The sequence below is a fragment of the Nerophis lumbriciformis genome, linkage group LG30 (assembly GCF_033978685.3).
Source record: "Nerophis lumbriciformis linkage group LG30, RoL_Nlum_v2.1, whole genome shotgun sequence".
Lineage (NCBI taxonomy): Eukaryota > Metazoa > Chordata > Actinopteri > Syngnathiformes > Syngnathidae > Nerophis > Nerophis lumbriciformis.
Genome location: NC_084577.2, coordinates 20094097 through 20113072, shown reverse-complemented (window position 1 = coordinate 20113072; position 18976 = coordinate 20094097). Strand labels below are relative to the sequence as shown.

At 39.7% G+C, this 18976-nt stretch overlaps 1 protein-coding gene across 1 annotated transcript in view; it reads right to left on the bottom strand.

Moving 5' to 3' along the window:
• The window catches only part of golim4a (golgi integral membrane protein 4a), a 47084-nt gene that overhangs the window by 23831 nt on the left and 4277 nt on the right, over positions 1 to 18976 (bottom strand). Inside the window, exons 2-6 of the mRNA XM_061925787.1 lie at positions 4942 to 5016; positions 4133 to 4182; positions 3661 to 3714; positions 1145 to 1295; positions 930 to 1012 (exon numbers count right to left, since the gene is read on the bottom strand). Of these exons, the coding sequence (XP_061781771.1) occupies positions 930 to 1012; positions 1145 to 1295; positions 3661 to 3714; positions 4133 to 4182; positions 4942 to 5016 (413 nt within the window). The remainder of the gene's footprint in view (positions 1 to 929; positions 1013 to 1144; positions 1296 to 3660; positions 3715 to 4132; positions 4183 to 4941; positions 5017 to 18976) is intronic.

Here is an 18976-nt window from a genome sequence, read left to right as displayed (position 1 = left end):
CCGCTTGCTAGCGAGCCATGTTTTCAAGCACCTCTTGTAGAGCAGCGCTTCACTGTTACAGCCTCACCTTTATTGTTAGTTTTTAAGCCAAAATGCGTCCATTCTCCCTTTTCTGTCGACACACCGTGTCTGCCTGTAAGTACTACGTGATTGTGCGCTGCCGAACATGCTCCTCTGCTCGTAAAACCAGCAATATAGTACCATTTATGAAGGCGGTATAGTAACGTTTATGATTCATTAGTACCCCGGTACTTGTACCAGTATACTGTACAACCCTAATCTGTACCAATTATTCATGTTTGCATTGATTCTCATGGGGGGCTCTGCTTCACTATACAAACTTTTCGGTTGGTAAACCATGTTGAAGAACTAACTAAAGTTCATAGGTCAAGGTTTCACTGTAATACTAGCAATGTTTTCTTGATGCTAAACATTGCATCAAAGATGCTGTACAACAACTAAGCACACATACCTTCCGTGTGGAAGTTTCCTAAAGAAAAGTGTTAAAGTTAAGTTAACTTCATCCACAATTGTTCCAGTGTGGTTGTCCACAACAAGTAATCCAGAACAAGAACTATTGGTTTACGCTCTTTTAGATAGTCAGAGTGACACATCGTTTGTTCTGCAAGAAAAGGCAGATGTTCTGGACACAGACAAGAAAAATGTGCAGTTAAGCTCTCCACACTATCATCCAAAGACACAGTCATTCCTAGTCAAAAGCTGACAGGTCTATAAGTCAGAGGCTTCTACTCGAAAGTCCATGCAGGATAAGAAAAATAAATACAAATAGTGAGCTTTTACTCAACATACAGAAGAAACGGATTCAATCTTTTGAACCGAAGGACCTTTTTGCTGTGAAGCAACAGTGCAAACCACTCTTTCACTACGCCGTTCAGGAGAAAGTGTGATGAAAAGAGATGAAGTCGTACCTGTGAATCCTGCAGCTGCATGTGAATGTCATGGTGGGCCTTCCTCAGCTGCCTATTTTCCTCTTTCAGGTTACTCATGCTGTCTGCAGGCATAAAAAAAAAGCAAATGAACCAACATTCACAAATATTGCACCGCTTTAAATAATGGCTGATTGAGTATATTTCCTAGCATGCAAAAGGACATCGGTCCGGATTCGGCAAAACGGAGTAAGAACCTTTCAGATTGACCACTTCCGTGTCTTTGGCCTCCTGCAGTTGGTCGTAGCGTTGTCTGTGCTCAGTCAGCAGCCGACTGTGATCGTTTCCCTGCATTTCATGCTGCTCCTGCAGATTGTAAAACTGCTTTTTCAGGTCATCGTGCTGGTTCTGATCGACAGGAAAGACACGTGAGAAACAAATATGGTCTTTGTGTTATCTTCCATCATGCAGTTAAAAAGGGAACAGCACTTTTTTTTGGAATTTTGCCTATCGTTCACAATTCCTATGTAAGACAACAACACGTTTTTCTTTTTTGTATGCATTCAAGTGTGTTAATGACGGTAAGTACGAGGTGGCTAACGATGCAGACAATGGGAGTACACTATTCCGCCCATAAAGCCCTCTAAAAAACATCCAAAAACCGCCAACAATAATCCATTTAAATCTCATGACCTGAATATCAACCGAGTATTAGCGATATTGTTATTATAAGCCCTAACTCAATCTATTTTTAGCGGCGACGTGATCACAGAGAGGGAACTAGCTCTTATATTGACATATTGAGTTGCTGAATTCCTCGGAGTTGGTGAAAGTTAATTCTAAATGAAAAATCATGCCTCTCACCTGGATAGTAAAAGGTTGTGGCCATAAACCGAAACGAGAAAAGACGCTCGTATGCGATACTTTTTTTTTTTTAAACCTGTGTGGGGGTTATGATTACCGGTATTTCTTCATCTAAACGGGAGGATATGAACATCCCATCAGTCAGCATCCCAGTGAGAGCAGACATTGTCCAGTAAGTGATTGTATTATTATGTTCGTAGTTTGTATTTCTTGTTAGTTTCTTAGCAATACTGCTACATGGTGCTTAGTGTTTCACTGAAGCTTAATATGTTTAGCACACAGCTCCTAAAACTTGTAGCTCATTCTCCTTATATTCAGGATTAAAAATATAAGGCTGTGAATCATCATTTGTCCCAGAGTAATCGTTGTTGGCTCTCTTGAAGTCTGCCATGAGTAGTAGTGTTGTGGTTGTTGGAGAGAAAAGCGATTGTTGTGTTGCATCTGTGAAATTAATTTGTCACTGTATGCTTAAAATGAGCAAAATACGTCAATATTACATGTTATCTATGAAATTGCCTGTTACTACATTACATATATACTTATACAATGTATATAACACAGAGGTGTCCGAACTTTGACTGGGATATATAGATATATATATATAGATATATATATATATATATGTGTGTGTGTGACACAGTCTTCCCAACGTGTCCTGGGTCTTCCCCGTGCCCTAAACACCTCCCTAGGGAGGCGTTCGGGTTGCATCCTGACCAGATGCCCGAACTACCTCATCTGGCTCCTCTCCATGTTGAGGGGCAGCGGCTTTACTTTGAGCTCCCCCCGGATGGCAGAGCTTCTCACCCTATCTCTAAGGGAGAGCCCCGCCACCCGGCGGAGGAAACTCATTTCGGCCGCTTGTACCCGTGATCTTGTCCTTTCGGTCATAGCCCCAAAGCTCATGACCATAGGTGAGGATGGGAACGTAGATCGACCGGTAAATTGAGAGCTTTGCCTTCCGGCTCAGCTCCTTCTTCACCACAACGGATCGATACAGCGTCCGCATTACTGAAGACGCCGCACCGATCCATCCGCCTGTCGATCTCACGATCCACTCTTCCCTCACTTGTATAACACTTGTATAATACTATAATTAATACATATTAGAATATGTTATTAAGAGTATGTGAAAATTTTGACCCCTACCTTTTTTACTTCAGTGATGATCTCCTCAAAGTTTTTTAATCAATCAGAAATATCAAGCAGCTAAAATGTGCCAAACATGGATAAGTGTGGACAGAGTGTTCTGCATTTTTCCCATCATCCCTTGTAATCCCTTGTGTCGTTTTTTGTTTTTTTTGCAGAGTGTACATTTTTTCATAGTATCCACAAAGTTTCTATGAGCAGGATGTGTTATGTGTGACCATGTTTGTTAAATTGTTGTGCTGGTTGAACTTTCTTTCTGCACCATGACTAAGGAAAGTTGTTTGGATTGGGTCATATAAGTAAATGATGTGCACACATTCACATTGATGCACTGTACAATTGATGGCTACTGAATGAAGTTACTTTCATTGGCCACCAGATGATGACAAATGGCAACTATCAGACTGCTGGCTATTTGTATATTATATGAAAACACAACACCCAGCCAATTTGTTTATTGGACTTGTGCTGTCTCGCAGGCCAAATTGAAAATACCTGCGGGCCGTAGTTTGGACACCCCTGATCTAACACAACAATGGAGCTTTTAGATGTTTTTAGAGCACTTTCTAGGCTTAATAGAGTGACATCCATTAACTCCATTGTTAGCTGACTTTTGCTAGCGTTGGCGTTTATTTACGTTTTAGAATACATAAAAAAAAGGAAATCATGTGTTCTTGCCTTACATAAGGATTGTGAATGATAGACAAAATTGCAAAAAAAGTGAAGTTCCCCTTTAAAAGTATGTACATGCGTTAGGACAAACCTGCAATATTTGGTGTTGTTCTTGTAAAGAGTTGATTCTGCTACTGGATATTTGCTGTGTGAACAGACACAATTACTTAAAAAACACAAAAACCTTTTTTTATATTTAGTGTGGAAAATGCTGAAGAATACACTAAAACAAAAAAAGATAGAATTTGAAAATAACGAATAGTACGGTCAACCGATTAAGAAAATGAGAGATTACAGTACGGTAATTATTTACAATCAGTAATTTATTAACGTAAATAATCTCAGCAAATCTATGTCTACTTCAGGTTGATTTTCACCTACAAGTCAAGGCACATCATACAGAGACAGCAATGTTAGAGATACATTTTTTTTTTTAAAGATTAACGCCATTAAAAACAATAAAGAGCTAAATATGATTACTTAATTGCAATTAATACAATAATTTGACAACCCTAATAACAAATAACAATCAATATTGTTTTTTTGTTTTTTTAAAGAAGTACCTTTTCCTTGTTCAACGACTGCTGTGCTTCAAGTTTATAACCAAGGTAATCTGGAAGAAAGACATGTAATTATAACAAAATCAGTATTTCAAACTTGAAAAAAAGGATAACTCCAGTTCTTATGTATTCACACGATGCATTGTTAAACACACTATAAATGTTTGTGGTTTCTACGTGATGCAAGATGAACCTCGGTTTTCCTTACTCCTCTCCAAAAGGTCCGATGAAGACCATAGCAATTTTTCCATAAGAAATTATGTAAATCAATTAATCCGTTTCTAGGCAGCCAAAAATAGGAGCACAAAACACATTTCATGAAGAATAATTATAGTTTTACATGCAGAAAACAATGTGAAATACTTATAAATGATAAGTTAAAGGGATAAATGAACATTTTACATCACTTTTGCTTGAATTTATTATTAACTCTTGTCGACAAAGATGGCGACAAGTGAAGAGGAAGGATGGGAGTGAAGAACCACTTGTCGTTCTCATCTTTTTTCTTTTTTTTTAATATCAAAGTGCTGGCACTCACAACTTTTTGTGAGATTATGTTGGAGTCGTACTCAATTAGTTTTTGTTTTTTTAAGTACAGACTTGTGGTGTAAATGTGTTATTTAGCAAAGAACGACAGAGCCAGTCAGTGATGATGTCATAGAGGAGCGACGGGACTGGGGGGAAAACAATTTCCAGACTGACCCTTTTTGTAATAAAGTACTCACACAATGCATATGACAACCGAGGTACCACAGTACTGATATCACAAAAGTGATACAACTCATACAGCTACATTGTTTTTTTTCTTTTACCTTCTTTGGCTTTTTTGTGCTCCAACTTTTCCTTTTGAAGAGACTTCTCCAGCCTGGAGCGATGTTCATACACCACTGCACATGTGAAAACAGCAAGGAGGGAAACCATGTAATATGATAGTAAACAGAATAAATGTGTCACATCACAGAAAACGAGCTTGCAGAGATTGAACAATGCAGACAGGGAGTGAATCGACAACATGGTTCATTACAAACACACATGAGGGTATGCAACCTGTGGCACGTACATAACTAAATACAAAAGAGATGGTTTTGAATTTTTCAAGAAACAGGTGAGCTAGCGCCTAAACCTGTTGACTGCACTGGTAACCAGCCAATCACAGGACACATAAAAACGAACAAGCATCCACACCACAATTACATCAATGGATTATACAAACCAATTGATTGATCATATACTGTTACTAATATAGACGTCATTATTATCCATCCTGTTTGGGTCCCACATCAACCTTAAGAAAGTCAATGATTTCACTATAAAAGTGAGTGACATTGTTATCACCAGGGAAGATGAGATCACATACCTAGGTTCCATTCTAGAGGCTAATCTTTCCTGTGATAAAATGGCAACCAAGATCATCAAAAAGGTCAACCAACGAATGAGATTTCTCTATAGAATCTCCTCTCTATAGAATTTTTTTCAATAAAATACTGGAAAGGATAGAAATGTAGTTTGTCTATTTTATCCGATTATTAATCGATTAATCGAAGTAATAATCGACAGATTAATCGATTATCAAATTAATCGTTAGTTGCAGCCCAAATATATATATATATATATATATACATATATATATATATGTATATATATACATATATATATATATATACATACATACATACATACACATATATATACATACATACATACATACATACATACATACATATATATATATATATATATATATATATATTAGGGCTGCAACAAACGATTAATTTGATAATCGATTAATCTGTCGATTATTACTTCGATTAATCGATTAATAATCGGATAAAAGAGACAAACTACATTTCTATCCTTTCCAGTCCTCTTTTGCGGAACTGTCCGGGCGGGGTTTCATAAATGCCTCAAATGTCCGGCATTTTGAGTATTGTTTACACAACGTGCAGTACGCTACTTAATATGTCCGTGTGGAAACTTGTTCGGTGCACCTCCACACCGAACTGAAACCCCCATACCGAAACGGTTCGATACAAATACACGTACCGTTACACCCCTATTATTTTTGATTATTGTTTCTCAGCTGTTTGTAAATGTTGCAGTTTATAAATAAAGGTTAAATAAATAAATAAATAAATAAAAAACATTTAAAAACGGAGCCCCAGCGCATAGCATAGATCCAACGAATCGATGACTAAATTAATTGCCAACTATTTTTTATAATCGATTTTACTCGATTTAATCGAATCGATGACTAAATTAATTGCCAACTATTTTTTATAATCGATTTTACTCGATTTAATCGATTAGTTGTTGCAGCCCTAATATATATATATATATATATATATATATATATATATATATATATATATATATATATATATAGCTATTGTACAACAAACTTGAGACTTCACCAATTTTTGTGACTTTTTCTTTATTAAAAATCACTAACAACAGATCTAGCATCTTTTTCTGGTGTTATTGTAGACTGCACTTGTGTTTAGACTCCTTCGTCCCTCAATCTCCCAGACTCACTGGCGTCACACTTGCTTCGATTATCTCCACTTATTATCGCACATTTACCCAAGGCATGGGTAACTTACACATCTGTGAAGGCACTATTAATGCTGAAAGGTGCATACAGGTTTTGGAGCAACATATGTTGCCATCCAAGCAACGTTATCATGGACGCCCCTGCTTATTTCAGCAAAACAATTCCAAGCCACGTGTTACAACAGCGTGGCTTCATAGTAAAAGACAGCGGGTACTAGACTGGCGTGCCTGTAGTCCAGAACTGTCTCACATTGAAAATGTGTGGCGCATTATGAAGTCTAAAATACGACAACGGAGACCCCAGACATTTGAACAACTTAAGCTGTACATCAAGCAAGAACGTGAAAGAATTCCACCTGAAAATCTTCAAAAATTGGTCTCCTCGGTTCCCAAACGTTTACTGAGTGTTGTTAAAAGGAAAGGCCATGTAACACAGTGGTAAAAATGCGCCTGTGCAATGTGTTGCTGCCATTAAATTCTAAGTTAATGATTATTTGCAAAACAAAATTAGTTTCTCAGTTCTAACATTAAATATATTGTCTTTGAAGTCTATTCAATTGAATATAAGTTGAAAAGGATTTGCAAATCATTATATTCTGTTTTTATTTACGATTTACACAACGTGCCAACTTCACTGGTTTTGGGTTTTGTACATATTCAGTCTATACTTCACGCTGTCTCCTGGTGGTTGTGTTACTTAGAGATCCTAAACACATTAGAACGGTAATCAGCAATTTTCAGGCCGATTTCCAATACAGCGTGATGAAAGTGTTTGAGCAGCGTGTAACATCGACCTTTGCTAGCATGCTGGTTGAGATAGGATGATTGGATCTGCTGAGTGGGATAGTGGCACACAGCCTGAATAATGTCAATCACAGAACACAGAGATTGATGAACGATTGTTGTCTGAACGTCTGTGCTGGCCGGGTTTATGCGTAAATTCGCACTTTAACCTCTCTCACAAACACTAGAGATTAGCGCTACTTAGGAGTTGGCAGTTTGCTGAATGTTCTAAATCTCATGAAGCCTTACCTTTAGGACCCGGCAAATGTCTCTCATTCCTGGATATCAAGTAACACAAGGCGTGGGTATGAATGCCGACCATCACTCCACAATTGGAATACGGGCATGGTACACAAGAGAAATGCCCTTTTCAGACAAAAGTCAGCTTGCACTGATGTGGTTTGCATACCTACCTATTTGTGTGAAAGGAAACAAGTTCAACTGGAAGCAAACTGTTGTATTGTATCTTATGGTATGGTACGGTATAAGCCCACCATGAGTTTTAGACGATTTTCGTGAAAGGGTACGTTATTGGCAATGGCAGATTAAAGGTGCTGTTTGCAACTTCCTCACAGTTACATTTTTCAAACCAAATAAATATAACAAGAACACCACCAGCTAGTTTATGTTACCATTGGTGGTTTAACAGAACACATTTGTTTGACAATTGCCTATTGCCAATATTTTTCAATTGCCTGACATCGCATGGACAAAGATAAGACCTTCAGGAGGAAAGTTCTGTGGTCAGGTGAAACAAAAAATTTGCTGTTTGGTCACAATACCCAGCAATATGTTTGGAGGAGAAAAGGTGAGGCCTTTAATCCCAGGAACACCATTCATACCTTCAAGCATGGTGGTGCCGATGGAACTGGAGTTTCACAGAGAGTAAATGGGACAATGAAAAAGGAGGATTACCTCCAAATTCTTCAGAACAACCTAAAATCTTCAGCCTGGAGGTTAGGTCTTGGGCGCAGTTGGGTGTTCCAACAGGACAATGACCCTAAACACACGTCAAAAGTTGTAAAGGAATGGCTAAATCAGGCTAGAATTAAGGTTTTAGAATGGCCTTCCCAAAGTCCTGACTTAAACGTGTGGACAATGCTGAAGAAACAAGTCCATGTCAGAAAACCAACACATTTAGCTGAACTGCACCAATTTTGTCAAGAGGAGTAGTCAAAAATTCAACCAGAAGCTTGCCAGAAGCTTGTGGGTGGCTACTAAAAGCGCCTTCTTGCAGTGAAACTTGCCAAGGGACATGTAACCAAATATTAACATTGCTGTATGTATACTTTTGACCCAGCAGATTTGTTCACATTTTCAGTAGACCCATAATAAATTCATAAAAGAACCAAACTTCTTGAATGTTTTTTGTGACCAACAAGTATGTGCTCCAATCACTCTATCACAAAAAAATAAGAGTTGTAGAAGTTATTGGAAACTCAAGACAGCCATGAAATTATGTTCTTTACAAGTGTATGTCAACTTTTGACCACGACTGTATGTTATATTTGATATTGCTAATATGGTAGATTTTTAGTCTACTTTATACGTTTTCGCCCTCCTTTTGTGCCCTTGTGTGCATTATCCTTTCCATCCTTTGTAACTGAGCTACAGTGTGGAACAATTTCCCTTGTGGATCAATAATGTTTGTCTAAGTCTAAAAACAGTCCAAGAGAAGCAACAAACAACTTGCAGTCATATTCTTCTTAAGATAGAGTACACATTTAATGACAGATAATGCTTGCTATTGTTGCGTTTGGACCAGATGTTCCTCCCATGGAATTTAAGTTGCTGGTCACTCCCAAGTTCTTTTATGACACATAAGCTGAGTTGTTTGACCACCAGACAAAATGGGTATTTTGTGATTTATTTTCAAAACTTTGAAAATAAACGTGAGACCAATCCAGTACAGAAGCGTTCACTAGCGCAGCTAAAAAAAAGTCTGAAAAACATCACGGAAAACACTCTCTTCTTCAATATCTCCCCCGCCCTCATCTCTCTCACCTTAACACATGCCCATTGTGTCTCTTATCTAGAGTCGGCCTGAGAAGGGAAGCAGGGAGGATTCCTCCTCTCTCTCTCCTAGCTCCAGGTGGCCCCACAATGTAAGCACACTTTCATGAGATGATAAGAAAAGGAAAAGAGTACAATATGGAACATTAGCTATTTGTAATATGACTATGAAAGAAAAGAAGTAACACACAAATATGGATATATGTAATTATCTGCCTCCGTCACTATCCAAATTGCTATTATTAGCTAACAACACCTAAAGCTAATGCGCGTGCATGTGTTACGTACGTACGTATGTACGTAGTTACGTCATTACGTCCTAGAGGCTGAAAGAGGGCAGGGTATAATGCGTAAAATACATTGGAAAGTTGGCGCCCCCTAGACATCTGTGTATATGTTGCAAACAGCCCCTTTAATGCTTTTTAATGCAGATCACAAAAGCTGTTCCCTTCTGGCTGATCCTTTATTTTTTGGGTCCCCGGTTGACACAGGCGGCTGGCATCTATTTGCATACACAGTGTGGAGCCACTCCCCTGAGCTAATAATAATAATCACCTCCATTTTAGCAAATAAACTGCATTCCTTAGTATCTTGTGTCATTATCACTGGCTAAACACGTTAGCCAAGAGCCGGCATGTTAATCGCTAAGCCAGCCGCTAAGACAGCTTGAAACAAGGCGATAAATACAGTAAGTGGTTAGTGAAGTTTAGGAAGCGTCGTTAGGCGGGGTGTGTCATGCTTTCATTATCATGCTTCAAACGCGGCTTTGGAAAGCTGTGCACTACATGACGTGCTTATTGTAGCCATTAATCCTGACTTCCTTATTTTGATTTACTAAAAAAAAAAATCTGCACAAATTGCTGCATTATATTTTGTTTTGTAGGTTCAGGAGTTTTATATATTGTAGGTAGGGCTGGGCGATACGGCCTTTTATTAATATCTCGATATTTTTAGGCCATGTCACGATACACGATATATATCTCGACATTTTGCCTTAGCCTTGAATGAACACTTGATGCATATAATCACACCAGGATGATGATTCTATGTGTCTACATTAAAACATTTTTGTTCATACTTCATTAATATATGCTTATTTTAAAGGGGAACATTATCACCAGACCTATGTAAGCGTCAATATATACCTTGATGTTGCAGAAAAAAGACCATATATTTTTTTAACCGATTTCCGAACTCTAAATGGGTGAATTTTGGCGAATTAAACGTCTTTCTAATATTCGCTCTCGGAGCGATGACGTCACAACGTGGCGTCACATCGGGAAGCAATCCGCCATTTTCTCAAACACCGAGTCAAATCAGCTCTGTTATTTTCCGTTTTTTTGGACTGTTTTCCGTACCTTGGAGACATCATGCCTCGTCGGTGTGTTGTCGGAGGGTGTAACAACACGAACAGGGACGGATTCAAGTTGCACCAGTGGCCCAAAGATGCGAAAGTGGCAAGAAATTGGACGTTTGTTCCGAACACTTTACCGACGAAAGCTATGCTACGACAGAGATGGCAAGAATGTGTGGATATCCTGCGACACTCAAAGCAGATGCATTTCCAACGATAAAGTCAAATAAATCTGCCGCCAGACCCCCATTGAATCTGCCGGAGTGTGTGAGCAATTCAGGGACAAAGGACCTCGGTAGCACGGCAAGCAATGGCGGCAGTTTGTTCCCGCAGACGAGCGAGCTAAACCCCCTATCAACCCTAGCTTCCCTGGCCTGCTGACATCAACTCCAAAACTGGACAGATCAGCTTTCAGGAAAAGAGCGCGGATGAGGGTATGTCTACAGAATATATTAATTGATGAAAACTGGGCTGTCTGCACTCTCAAAGTGCATGTTGTTGCCAAATGAATTTCATATGCTGTAAACCTAGTTCATAGTTGTTAGTTTCCTTTAATGCCAAACAAACACATACCAATCGTTGGTTAGAAGGCGATCGCCGAATTCGTCCTCGCTTTCTCCCGTGTCGCTGGCTGTCGTGTCGTTTTCGTCGGTTTCGCTTGCATTCGGTTCAAACCGATATGGCTCAATAGCTTCAGTTTCTTCTTCAATTTCGTTTTCGCTACCTGCCTCCACACTACAACCATCCGTTTCAATACATGCGTAATCTGTTGAATCGCTTAAGCCGCTGAAATCCGAGTCTGAATCCGAGCTAATGTCGCTATAGCTTGCTGTTCTTTCCGCCATGTTTGTTTGTGTTGGCTTCACTATGTGACGTCACAGGAAAATGGACGGGTGGTTAAAATCAGGCACTTTGAAGCCTTTTTTAGGGATATTGCGTGATGGGTACAATTTTGAAAAAAAACTTCGAAAACTATAATAAGCCACTGGGAACTGATTTTTAATGGTTTTAACCATTCTGAAATTGTGATAATGTTCCCCTTTAAACTTTCATGCCGACAGGGAAATCACAACTAAGTCAATTGACCAAAACTGTATTTATTAAACAGTTATTAAGCAGTGGCACAAACATTCATGTCATTTCCAAAACAGAAAGTGCAAGATTGTCAGAGACATTTTAAAACAAGCTATGAGTGCACTTTTGTGCATGATGTCACTAAGATCAGTGGTCCCCAACCTTTTTGTAGCTGCGGACCGGTCAATTTTATTTTATTTTATTTTTTGTCATAAAAAAATACAATCATGTGTGCTTACGGACTGTATCCCTGCAGACTGTATTGATATATATTGATATATAATGTAGGAACCAGAATATTAATAACAGAAAGAAACAACCCTTTTGTGCGAATGAGTGTGAATGAGTGTAAATGGGGGAGGAAGGTTTTTTTGGGTTGGTGCACTAATTGTAAGGGTATCTTGTGTTTTTTATGTTGATTTAATAAAAAAAATTTTAAAACAATTTTATTTTTTTATTTCTTGTGCGGCCCGGTACCAATCGATCCACAGACCGGTGGTTGGGGACCACTGACTAAGATGACATATCAAAACAACACTAAATTAAAGTGCACTTTTTGTACAGAACGCCACTACAATAGTTTAAAACAAATAAAGTGCACTTTTGTGCATGATGTCACACAAGATATTTTAATAACTGTCAAATAAAAATGAGCTGCATAATAGGAAATCAAATAGTGTACGTCCTTCGCTATGTGGTAGGTTCCTGCGGACATTATCTCCTTCTGTTGTTGACTATTTTTTTCATACGGTGTTGATCTGGAAATGGTTGCTTCGGCATTTTGTTAGTGTGGCACCGAACAGAGATGTTGACATGCGGAGTTTCAAAAACTCTTCATTCTCTAGCGGGTGAATTTTCAAATGATGCTACATTAGCAGTGGTGATACTTTTTGTAGCAACGCTTTTGCCGCATAATTGTTCAACATCTTCCCGCTTGAAGCCAAACCACCACCAGAAGATGGACCCCGTGCTGTTTTTCTTGGGAATTAATTATTCCTTCATTTGTTACCAGATTCGCACCTTCTCTTTCTCTAATTATCTCCCGCACCGCACCGTTAGCATCACAGCTAACGTTACCATGTCGCTACCTTGTCTGCTCCGCGGGAGCGTGTGACGTTGCACACGTGACGTATGTAAGAAGGTGCGCTTGTTTTAAGTCTCTGTGAGAAGGAGAGACAAGAAAGAGTGGGAAACGCATGCAGTGTAATGCCCGCAGCTAAAAGCAACTGCGTGAGAATGTATACTTGAATATCACGATATAGTCATTTTCTATATCGCACAGAGACAAGCCCGCGATATATCGAGTATATCGAGTATATCGATATATCGCCCAGCCCTAATTGTAGGGTTGTACGGTATACAGGTACTAATAAAGTCCCGAGGTAATAATGAATTAAAAACAGTACTATACTGCTTTTGAAAAATACCGGTACTTTTTTTTTTTTCCCCATCGACATGATGATAGTCAACACACGCACACAGCAATTGCAATCAGAAACATTGTAAGGACAAAAGAGGGAGAATGGGTATATTTTGTCTTTAAAGCTAACGATAAAAGGTGGAGCTATAAATGTCGAAGCCCTGCTCTGCAAGTGGTACTTAAAACATAGCTAGCTAGAAGTTGAAACATTTACAATTATTATTAGAGATATTATCGGCCGATAAATGCTTTAAAATGTAATATCGGAAATTATCGGTATCGGCTTAAAAAAGTCAAATTTATGACTTTTTAAAACGCCGCTGTACAGAGTGGTTCACGGACGTAGGGAGAAGTACAGAGCGCCAATAAACCTTAAACGGCCTTTGCGTGCCAGCCCAATCACATAATATCTACGGCTTTTCACACACACACACAAGTGAATGCAATCATACTTGGTCAACAGCCATACAGGTCACAATGAGGGTGGCCGTATAAACAACTTTAACACTGTTACAAATACGCGCCACACTGTGAACCCACACCACACAAGAATGACAAACACATTTCAGAACATCCGCACCGTAGCACAACAGAACAAATACCCAGAACCCCTTGCAGCACCAACTCTTCCGGGACGCTACAATATACACCCCCTGCTAACCCCGCCCCCCCAACCCCGCCCACCTCAACCTCCTCATGCTCTCTCAGAGAGAGCATATCCCATATTCCAAGCTGCTGTTTTGAGGCATGTGAAAAAAAATAATGCACTTTGTGACTTCAATAATAAATATGGCAGTGCCATGTTGGCATTTTTTTCCATAACTTGAGTTGATTTATTTTGGAAAACCTTGTTACATTGTTTAATGCATCCAGCGGGGCATCACAACAAAATTAGGCATAATAATGTGTTAATTCCACGACTGTATATATCGGTATATGTTGATATCGGAATCGGTAATTAAGAGTTGGACAATACCGGAATATCGGCAAAAAAGCCATTATCGGACATCTCTAATTATTATTGATGATCAGAATGGGCAGCATACAGTACAACCCTGATCAGAACATCTCTACTTGACATACAAGTTTTCATCTTGTTGAGTGTTATTAGGACAATACATGGGACGTTTTCGCCTCTTCTAAAGTGAAATGATGCAGCGTCTCTGCAAAAGTGACTTACTTGCACGGATGACTTTTTTATGGTTATGGCCAGTTAGTGTTCTGTGATGCAAGTGTGTCGATGCAAGTGAATTAGCTGCTCCAGTTACTTTGCCATCAATACAGTGACGCTAATAGCGCTGTAGTTGTAGCCTAATGGGCAGAACATTCTATTCGGCCTTCCTGTCTCGGGGAAAGTGTGGCAAGGTGCCAGGGTCAAAATGGCCATTTAAATAGGCTTTTGTCTTGAAATGGAAATTGAAACAAATCCAAGGTGGCCCTCTAGGTGACATCATACAAAGTAAGCATCTGTTTGTAACCCAACATTTTCACATTCAATACACGTTGAGGGAGCATAATTCCGGGTGTGTTTTACTGCTTTCAATAAACTGAACTCTGACACATATCCGGTGCTTGGTGTCGTTGATTCAGAAAAGATGATGGCAGACCAGCAGGGTCTGTTTACCAGCTATTAATTTCAAACTAATAACACGGCAGCACGGACACATGCACCAATATTAAAGCTCTAAAAAAAAGTACACAAAAGTGGGTACATTTCCGACATTGGATTTTTTTTATGACAGTATAATATAAACAAATTTAATGTGAGGGACTTTTATTACAGAAGAATCGCCACTTTGGCATCTATGCCTGGAGCTTATATGTTCTACCCATGCAAACTTAGTTAAGTTAAAGTTAAAGTACCAATGATTGTCACACACTAGGTGTGGTGAAATGTGTCCTCTGCAGTTGACTTATCCCCTTGTTCACCCCCTGGGAGGTGAGGGGAGCAGTGAGCAGCAGCGGTGCCGCGCCCGGGAATCATTTTTTTGGTGATTTAACCCCGAACTCCTCTCGATGTGGAGGAGCAGCGGCAGCTGAGGTGGTTCGGGCATCTGGTCAGGATGCCACCCGAACGCCTCCCTAGGGAGGTGTTTAGGGCACGTCCCACCGGTAGGAGGCCACGGGGAAGACCCAGGACACGTTGGGAAGACTATGTCTCCCGGCTGGCCTTGGAACGCCTCGGGGTCCCACAGGAAGAGCTGGACGAAGTGGCTGGGGAGAGGGAAGTCTGGGCTTCCCTGCTTAAGCTGCTGCCCCCGCGACCCGACCTCGGATAAGCGGAGGAAGATGGATGGATGGATGGATGGATGGATTTAACCCCCAATTCCAACCCTTGATGCTGAGTGCCAAGCAGGGAGGTAATGGGTCCCATTTTTATAGTCTTAGGTATGACTCGGCTGGGGTTTGAACTAGGGATGTCCCGATCCGATATTTGGATCGGATCGGCTGCCGATATTTGCCAACAATTGCGTATCGGCAAGGCATGGGAAAATGCCGATCCAGATCCAGTTTAAAAAAAAACTCCGGTCCGTGTTTTCCAACGCACTTATTTAAATAATACATTCCACTTTTCTGCTGCTCCGTAATTTCCGTTCCGCATTTTCCAGCACACCTTCAACACATCCACACGTCTGTGAATTCTCACGCAGTTGCTTTTAGCTGCTGGCATTACACGACAGGCTCTTCTCACTCTTTCCTGTGTCTCCCTCTCACAGACAGCGAGCGCACCTTCTTACACACGTCACATACTGTCACGTCATACGTCACATACGTATACGTCCTCCACGAGCAGAGAGGTAGCAGCATGGTTAACGTTAGCTGTGATGCTAGCGCAGCCGTGCGAGCAACGCTCCCTCTAAGGTGCTCGCCTGTGCAATTGCGCACTGTTTAAACGTCCTCTGCGCATAGCAATTATATGCCACGCACAAAATCTAATAAAAAAAATAAGCGCATAACAATTTTCGACACACGGACACGACCGAGAAAACAGTTTTCGTCATCATTGTTCAAATATTGTGACGTCTGTCGAGACGCTTATCTCCATTCGGTGCCACATGTCCACACCATCAAAATGCTGAGGCAAAAATTTCCAGATCAACACCGTATGAAAAAATTAGTGATTTTTTTAGTTGTGATTTCCTTCTCTGCATGAAAGTTTAAAAGTAGCATATATTAATGCAGTATGAAGAAGAATGTTTTAATGTAGACATGCAAGCCTTGAAAGAACATTTTGAAAATCAAGACTACATTTCCTGCAAATGGGTGCATTTCTACCCTATATTTTAACTTTAGATTTATTCTCATATCAAACTCTTTTGGCTGTCTTTTTGACACCTACATCCGGCGCCCCCCTCCACACCCTGGATTATAAATAATGTAAATAATTCAATGTGATTATCTTGTGTGATGACTGTATTATGATGATAGTATATATCTGATAGTATATATATGTATCATGAATCAATTTAAGTGGACCCCGACTTTAACAAGTTGAAAAACTTATTCGGGTGTTACCATTTAGTGGTCAATTGTACGGAATATGTACTTCACTGTGCAACCTACTAATAAAAGTCTCAATCAATCAATCAAAACACATAGAATCATCATACTGCTGTGATTATATGCATCAAGTGTTCATTCAAAGCTAAGGCAAAAATATCGAGATATATATTGTGTATCGCAATATGGCCTTAAAATATCGCAATATTAAAAAAAGGCCATATCGCCCAGCCCTAGTTCAATGATGCCATTTCTGTTTGTCATGTATAATTTTGTCTATTTTGTGTTTATCCTTGAATAAACAGGTCAGTTTCTTGTTACCAACCATTGTGTATTATTCAAACTCCCCTAATTCAGCTGGCTAGTTGTTATCAAGAGTACTAAAACCCTTTTCAACATGATTCTGACAACTAAGTAGGCTAAATAACTTTAAACTTTAATACATGCTCGGATAGGCCAGTATCGGTCAGTATCGGTATCGGTCAGTATCGGTATCGGATCGGAAATGCAAAAACAATATATCGGTATCGGATCGGAAGTGGAAAAACCTGGATCGGGACATCCCTAGTCTTAGGTATGACTCGGCTGGGGTTTGAACTCACAACCTACCGATATCAGGGCGGACACTCTAACCACTCGGCCACTGAGTAGGCTAAGTAACGCTAGAAAAATGGAAACCAGGGATGTTCTGATAAGGGGTTTATGCTCCTGATTCCGATCTTCCACGAGTGAGATTGGCCGATACCGATCACATGTCTTACTGGCGTGTGAATCTTTAGGCCAGTGTTTTTCAACCACACTAGTGTGCCGTGAGATACAGTCTGGTGTGCCGTGGGAGATTATCTAATTTCACCTATTTGGGGTAAAAATATTTTTTGCAAACCAGTAATTATAGTCTGCAAACGATGTGTTGTTGTTGAGTGTCGGTGCTGTCTAGAGCTCGGCAGAGTAACCGTGTATTACTCTTCCATATCAGTAGGTGGCAGGCGGTAGCTAATTGCTTTGTAGATGTCGGAAATAGCGGGAGGCAGCGTGCAGGTAAAAAAGGTGTCTAATGCTTAAACCATCCATCTATCCATTTTCTACCGCTTATTCCCTTTGGGGTCGCGGGGGGCGCTGGAGCCTATCTCAGCTACAATCGGGCGGAAGGCCAAAAATAAACAAAAGGTGAGTGCCCCTAAGAAAAGGCATTGAAGCTTAGGGAAGGCTATGCAGAACGAAACTAAGACTGAACTGGCTACAAAGTAAACAAAAACAGAATGCTGGACGACAGCAAAGACTTACTGTGGAGCAAAGACAATGTACATCCAAACATGACATGACAATCCACAATGTCCCCACAAAGAAGGATTAAAAACAACAGAAATTATCTTGATTGCTAAAACAAAGTAGATGCGGGAAATATCGCTCAAAGGAAGACATGAAACTGCTACAGGAAAATACCAAAAAAAGGGAAAAAGCCACCAAAATAGGAGCGCAAGACAAGAACTAAAACACTACACACAGGAAAACAGCAAAAAAAAGTCAAAATAAGTCACGGCGTGATGTGACAGGTGGTGACAGTACACCTACTTTGAGCCAAGAGCTATATTGATGCATGCTTGGTTATGGTTTAAATTCATATCCAACAATTGCGACAACGACTTTTTACTGTCAACTGAGTTTTGTTTTTTAATGATTTCTGCTAGTGGCGTGCCTCCGGATTTTTTCAACGCTAAAAATGTGCTTTGGCTCAAAAAAGGTTGAAAAACACTGCTTTAGGCAACTAACGAGTCAATCCCATTACAATTAATGAATCGATGTAACATGAATGTACAAACAAAAGGATAGCAGCCGCAACTTGAGAGTCCTCGGCGTCTCGTCCTTTCTTTACTCGTCAAGCTGAGAAAAACAGCGCAGCACACTTCACGCTTCAAAATAATAGCGCGGTGCGCCACATCCAGTCTGACGGTTTTTGATTAGAAAAACAAGAACTAACCAAATACTGCAAGAAAAGAGACTGATGAAAAATAATTGCACATACAAATGTGCTGTGCTAAAATAAATACAGTCAAACTAAATCATTAAATAAACTGTCATTGAAATTAAAGTGCAAATAAAAATACAGCTTCACCACGTTGGTCATAATTTTTGCGCTTAAGAAACTTCTCTA